This window comes from Palaemon carinicauda, unplaced genomic scaffold, assembly GCF_036898095.1.
Source record: "Palaemon carinicauda isolate YSFRI2023 unplaced genomic scaffold, ASM3689809v2 scaffold1064, whole genome shotgun sequence".
Classification (NCBI taxonomy): domain Eukaryota; kingdom Metazoa; phylum Arthropoda; class Malacostraca; order Decapoda; family Palaemonidae; genus Palaemon; species Palaemon carinicauda.
Genome location: NW_027168554.1, coordinates 22,501 through 30,000, shown reverse-complemented (window position 1 = coordinate 30,000; position 7,500 = coordinate 22,501). Strand labels below are relative to the sequence as shown.

Here is a 7,500-nt window from a genome sequence, read left to right as displayed (position 1 = left end):
ACTTCAAACGAACACAGAAAAGAACAGAAGGAATAAATAGAAGAAGAACAAAGGTAATAAATCCTTATAGAAGAACAAAAATAAAGAAGGAAGAAATAGAAGAACAAAGGCAATAAATCCTTATAAAAGAAAAAAAGGAAGAAGTATAGATAGGCAAGCAGGACCTAAGCAAGCGAGCGAGCGAAGCAGGCAGACGCCTCAAAGCATTCTGAGAGAGATAAAGGTGACAGGAAATGCTTTTAAACAAAATTATAAACATGTCAGTGAGAGTGCCAAGGATAGGTGATAATTCCTCTAAGAGAATTATGATGTCGAATATAGGAACTTTTAAGTTTAATCTACAGTCCTGCATAGTTTTAATTTCTCGATTTTCTTTTATATATTTATTCATATTCTTATTGATTTTTTCTATAATGATTATAGTTATTTTTTAAACTAGTTTCAATTTCTCGATTTTTTTTCATATATCTATTCATATTATTATTCATTTTTTCTATAATTATTATGATTATTTTTGGAACTTATTTTTCAAGTTTAATATTCATTCCTGCATAGTTTTAATTTCTCGAGTTTTTTTATATATATTTATTCAGATTTTAATTCATTCTTTTCTATAATTATTATAATTATTTTTGAAAATTATTTTTCAAGTTTAATCTTTATTCCTGCCTAGTTTTATTTTCTCGATTTTTTTATATATTTATTCATATTTTAATTCATTTTTTTCTATAATGATTATAATTATTTTTGAAACCTATTTTTCAAGTTTTATCTTCACTTCTACATAGTTTTATTTTCTCGAATTTTTATATATTTATTCATATTTTAATTCATTTTTTTCTATAATTATTATAATTATTTTTGAAACTTATTTTTCAAGTTTAATTTTCACTTCTACATAGCTTTATTTTCTATTAATTTTCAATATCATTATTCATATTCTAATTCATGTTTTCTATAATTATTATAATTATTTTCTAAACTTATCTTTTAAGTTTAATCTACACTCCTGCCTAGTTTTATTTTCTCGATTTTTTTATATATTAATTCATATTCTAATTAATTTTTCTTTAATACTTATTACAATTATTCATGGGCTATTTAATTCTTTTTAATCTATTACAATCAATTTCTAAGTTAAATTTCTTTCTATACTTATTACAATTATTTATTGGCTGCTTTTTCCTTTTTATTCATTTTCTGTTTATGTTTTCTTATCTTTATTCATATTCTATTTAATTTTTTCTCTATACTTATAATTATTCTTAAAACTTTTTTTTTTAATCTTCACTCTTACCTAGTTTTATATTATGTTTTTTCCCTATTTTCATACCTAATTATCAAAAGACTTATATCTAAATATATATTAATCTATCTCAAAATTAAATACAATAAATAAATTATTTAAAATAAAGAATAGTGTTCTTCTTAAAACAAAATATTCAAAAAGAGCAAAATTGGCAAATATTTTGCAATTAACGGCCACTAAAATATTGCAAAAAAAATGAATCAGTTTAGTATGTTAGTGTTGCAAAATCCTGTGCTCTCTCTCTCTCTCTCTCTCTCTCTCTCTCTCTCTCTCTCTCTCTCTCTCTCTCTCTCTCTCTCTCTCTCTCTCTCTCTCTCTCTCACACACACACACACGTAACAGGAAAGAAAATGACGGACAGTATGAGCAATGCTTCTTAATATCTTGTAAATAAACCAAGGTATCTTTTAATTAAAATGAAAGGCCAATATTATGATTATTTTGATGGTATGGGCCAAGTTAAACCTAACCTAACCTAACCCTACCTTATCTAACCTAAACCTACATGACCCAACCTAACCTGACCTTATCTAACCCAACCTAACTTAACCCTACATAACCTAACCTTACTTAACCTAACCTAACCCTACATAACCTAACCTTACTTAACCTAATCTAACCCTACTGTACATAGCCTAACCTTATCTAGCCCTACCTAACCTAACCTAACCTAATCTAACCTACATAGCCTAACCTTATCTAGCCCTATATAACCTAACCTAACCTAACCTAATCTAACCCTACTGTACATAGCCTAACCTAACCTTATCTAGCCCTATATAACCTAACCTAACCTAGCCTAATCTAACCTACATAGCCTAACCTAACCTTATCTAGCCCTCTATAATCTAACCTAACCTAACCTAATCTGACCTGCATAGCCTAACCTAACCTTATCTAGCCCTACATAACCTAACCTAACTTTAATCTAACCTTAACCTAACTTAACCTAACCTAACCCTACATGACCTAACCCTACCTAACCTAACCTAAGGTAGTATACTGAAGAATCTTAATATCAGGATCGTAATTAATCTTAGAATTGACAGAATGAATTGACAGTGCACTCGTGTGTGTGTGTGTGGGGGAGAGAGAGAGAGAGAGAGAGAGAGAGAGAGAGAGAGAGAGAGAGAGAGAGATCATAACCACTAGATTTAAAGATAGCAACCATTTTGTAATAATGATTAATATTGCTCTAACAGACCATTTATAACCTCATTTATTATTATTATTATTATTATTATTATTATTATTATTATTGTTTGTTGTTGTTGTTGTTCAAAATATGCTAAACTTCAAACTGAATACCTCTTAAAAAGTCTTTTGCTACCGATTGGGGTCATGCAAACGAGAGAGAGAGAGAGAGAAAAGAGAGAGAGAGAGAGAGAGAGAGAGAGAGAGAGAGAGAGAGAGAGAGAGAGAGAGAGAGAGAGATGTAGGGCTTCTTTCCTGACCTTTGTGGTCTAAAGCTCTTACTTACTCAAGTTTATTCATTTAAGCAACCCCCCCCCCCTCCTTTCAACTATAATAGCCCCCATCTTCTACCACCTCCCCCCCCCCACCTTTCCCTTTAAATAAAACGTAATAAGAATATTTCATCTAATTAATTCACATGTCAGTATTTTATCTATGTCAAACTGAGAGCAAAAATCCTTTAAAAGGGGTTTTAAAATCATATTTATATCATTTTTCTCTATCTGGTAAAGTATTTTAAATTGAGACTACGTGTTAAGAAAGACTGCTAAAAAAAAGGTTAAGTATTGGAGCGCCGTTACAAAGACAGAATCTTCACCGTACTGCTGACATGAACTAGATAGATCCATTTTCAAATATCCATGCCATTGTTCTCTTGCCTGTGCTTAGTAGAGTACCAACAGAATGCTTATGAAGTATATGATTTAGCTGTCAAAAGCTAAATAATTTAGTAAATAAATAAGTATATATACTAAACCTATCTCCAGATTCATTTAAAATTCTGACCATAATATTCATGCATTGTTAACCTGTCTGAACTCAGTACAGTACAAACAGAATGATTAAGTATATGATTTAGCTGTCAAGATAAATAAATAAATATATAAAGATATATACTATTCTTAACTTCAATTCTTTTTTGGAGTCTTTATTCATCCATCACTGGATATAATCAATAAATGAAAAAGATGAATAAGACATCTTAGAATGACAGATAAGAACAAAGGAGTATATAATCTATCTGCTGTAGTTAGAGAGCTTCCTGAAATATATATATATATATATAATTTTTGTTATCTCTACACTATTCCTCTGACTGTTATCAGCTATACAATCTTAATGATGAAGAAAAATTAACCCATTTAGACTCAGGCCTACATAACTGAGGACTATGATGTGAGAAGTAGGAGATGATGAAGAGAGATGTATTGAATTAAAAGCTTAAGACAGAGAGGACTGCTGAAATCTAACCGAGGCCCTTTGCGTGAATAGGCGTAAAAGGAAATGATGAAGTAGATGATGAAGGGAGATGTATTGAATTAAAAGCTCAAGATAGAGACGATTGGCGAAATCTAACCGAGGCCCTTTGCGTGAATAGGCGTAAGCTTAAGGTATAAGTTTATTCAAGTCTGCTTGGATCATGAAAAATTAAATATTCCACATTTTCTACCTAGAACTCAAGGAATATAGTGAGAGTCAGTAGTATTTGAAGACGAAAACTCAATTATTCGCATATCTTCTACCTAAAACTCAAGGAATATAGTGAGAGTCAGTAGTATTTGAAGATGAAAACTCAAGATTTCGCATATCTTCCAACTGAAACTCAAGGAATATAGTGAGAGTCAGTAGTATTTTAAGACGAAAACTCAATTATTCGCATAATTTACACCTAGATCTCAATGAATATAGTGAGAGTCAGTATTAGATAAAGAAGAAAACTCAATTATTCGCATATCCTCTACCTAGAACTCAAGGAATATAGTGAGAGGCAGTAGTATATGAAAACGAAAACTCAATTATTCGCATATCTTCTACCTAGAACTCAAGGAATATAGTGAGAGGCAGCAGTATATGAAAACGAAAACTCAATTATTCGCATATCTTCTACCTAGAACTCAAGGAATATAGTGAGAGGCAGTAGTATTTGCAGATGAAAACTCAAGAGTTCACATATCTTCCAACTGAAACTCAAGGAATATAGTGAGATTCAGTAGTAGATAAAGATGAAAACTCAACTATTTGCATATATTCTACCTGAAACTCGAGGAATATAGGGTAATTCAGTAATAGATATCGTAGATAAAGACGAAAACTCAACTATTCGCATATCTTCTACCTAGAACTCAAGGAATATAGTGAGAGTCAGTAGTATTTGAAGTTGAAAACTCAATTATTCGCATATCTTCTACCTAGAACTCAAGGAATATAGTGAGAGTCAGTAGTATTTGAAGTTGAAAACTCAATTATTCGCATATCTTCTACCTAGAACTCAAGGAATATAGTGAGAGTCAGTAGTATTTGAAGTTGAAAACTCAATTATTCGCATATCTTCTACCTAGAACTCAAGGAATATAGTGAGAGTCAGTAGTATTTGAAGTTGAAAACTCAATTATTCGCATATCTTCTACCTAGAACTCAAGGAATATAGTGAGAGTCAGTAGTATTTGAAGACGAAAACTCAATTATTCGCATATCTTCTACCTAGAACTCAAGGAATATAGTGAGAGTCAGTAGTATTTGAAGACGAAAACTCAATTATTCGCATATCTTCTACCTAGAACTCAAGGAATATAGTGAGAGTCAGTAGTATTTGAAGTTGAAAACTCAATTATTCGCATATCTTCTACTGAGAACTCAAGGAATATAGCGAGAGTCAGTAGTATTTGAAGATGAAAACTCAAGAGTTTGAATATCTTCCAACTGAAACTCAAGGAATATAGTGAGAGTCAGTAGTAGATAGAGTAGATAAAGACGAAAACTCAACTATTCAAATATCTTCTACCTAAAACTCAAGGAAAATAGTGAGAGTCAGTAGTATTTGAAGATGAAAACTCAATTAACATATCTTCTACCTAAAACTCAAGGAATATCGTGAGAGCCAGTAGTATTTGAAGACAAAAACTCAATTATTCGCATATCTTCTACCTAGAATTCAAGGAATATATTGAGAGCCAGCAGTATTTGGAGACGAAAACTCAATTGTTCGCATATCTTCTACCTAAAACTCAAGGAATATATTGAGAGTCTGTGGTATTTGAAGTCGAAAACTCAATTATTGGCATATCTTCTACCGAGAACTCAAGAAATATAGTGAGTGTCAGTAGTATTTGAAGTTTAAAACTCAACTATTCGCCTATCTTCTACCTAAAACTCAAGGAATATAGTGAGAGTCAGTAGTATTTGAAGACGAAAACTCAATTATTCGCATATCTTCCACCTAAAACTCAAAGAATATATTGAGAGTCTGTGGTATTTGAAGTCGAAAACTCACTTATTCGCATATCTTCTACCGAGAACTCAAGGAATATAGTGAGTGTCAGTAGTATTTTAAGACGAAAATTCAAGTTTTCGCATATCTTCCACCTGGAAATCAACGATTGTCGTGAGAGCCAATATTATTTGAAGACGTAAACTCAATTTTTCGCATAATTTACATCTAGACCTGAAGGAATATAGTGAGAGTCAGCATTATTTGAAGAATGAAACTCAATTATTCGCATATCTTCCACTTGAAAATCAACGACTCTCGTGAGAGCCACTACCAGCTGAAGACGAGAAGCCTCCGAAAGGTCAAACATACCTTTTTACCTCTGGCCTTTTATAATCTTCTTTAAACTTCCAGGAGGTGTAATAGGCTAAGATCGCCCGCCACGAAGACCCACCGAACTTATATACTTAAGGGGCTTCTGGTAACTAAACAGTGAGGGAATGCGCGAGGTCAATTCGTGGGGGCTTCATGCAAGCAATGAAGGTGCAAGGGGAACTTTTAGATGCGTCGTCAGTGGGCTAGAAAGTGCGTCATCCATCGGGGAGTTTGAAAATGCGTCACCTGTTGGTGAGTCAGAAAAGGCCTGATCAGTTGGCGAGTCAGAAAATACGTCATCCATTGCGGAGTCTGAAAATGCATTATTTATCGGCGAGTCAGAAAATGCGTGAACCGTCGGGGAGTCAGAAAACGTATCATCCATTTGTGAGTCAGAAAATGTATCCTCCGTTGGTGAGTCAGAAAATGTGTCATCTGTCGGCGAGTCATAAAATGTATCATCCGGCAACAAGTCAGAAAATGCTTCATCCACTGGCGAGTCAAAAAATGCGTCCTCCATTGGTGAATCGGAAAATGTATCCTCCATTGGCGAGTCAGGAAATGCGTCCTCCATTGGTGAGTCAGAAAATGTGTGATCTGTCGGCGAGTCAGAAAATACGTCACTCATTGGTGAGTCAGAAAATGCATCATCCATTTGTGAGTAAGAAAATGCGTCATCCATTGGCGAGTCAGAAAATGCATCATCCATTTGTGAGTAAGAAAATGCATCATCCATTTCTGAGTCAGAAAATGTATCCTCCATTGGTGAGTCAGAAAATGCGTCCGCCGTTGGTGAGTCAGAAAATGCGTCCTCCGTTGGTGAGTCAGAAAATGCGTCCTCCATTGGTGAGTCAGAAAATGCGTCCTCCATTGGTGAGTCAGAAAATGCGTCCTCCATTGGTGAGTCAGAAAATGCGTCCTCCATTGGCGAGTCAGGATATTCGTCATCCATTGGTGAGTCAGCAAGAGTCAGAAAATGCGTCATTTGTCGGCGAGTCAGAAAATGCGTCACTCATTGGTGAGTCAGAAAATGCGTCACTCATTGGTGAGTCAGAAAATGCGTCACTCATTGGTGAGTCAGAAAATGTGTCATCTGTCAGCGAGTCAGAAAATGCATCATCCGGCAACAAGTCAGAAAATGCGTCATCCATTGGTGAGTCAGTAAATGCGTCATCCAATGGCAAGTCAGAAAATGCTTCATCCATTGGCAAGTCCGTAAATGCGTCATCCAATGGCAAGTCAGAAAATGCGTCATCTAATGGCAAGTCAGTAAATGCGTCATCCAATGGCAAGTCAGAAAATGCTTCATCCATTGGCAAGTCAGTAAATGCGTCATCCATTGGCAAGTCAGAAAATGCGTCATCCATTGGCAAGTCAGTAAATGCGTCATCCAATGGCAAGTCAGTAAATGCGT

General features: G+C 34.1%; 2 protein-coding genes across 2 annotated transcripts in view; one reads left to right on the top strand and one right to left on the bottom strand.

The window, feature by feature from the left end:
* Nucleotides 1–6,237: 6,237 nt before the first annotated feature.
* Nucleotides 6,238–6,984, bottom strand: LOC137635256 (dentin sialophosphoprotein-like). The gene has a single exon (XM_068367706.1). The coding sequence runs from the start codon at nt 6,982–6,984 to the stop codon at nt 6,238–6,240; it is 747 nt and encodes a 248-aa protein (XP_068223807.1).
* Nucleotides 6,985–6,998: 14 nt separating this feature from the next.
* LOC137635255 (secreted protein C-like) overlaps nt 6,999–7,500 on the top strand; it is a 558-nt gene continuing 56 nt past the window's right edge. Inside the window, exon 1 of the mRNA XM_068367705.1 lies at nt 6,999–7,500. This exon is cut by the window's right edge and continues 56 nt beyond it. Within this exon, the coding sequence (XP_068223806.1) occupies nt 6,999–7,500 (502 nt within the window).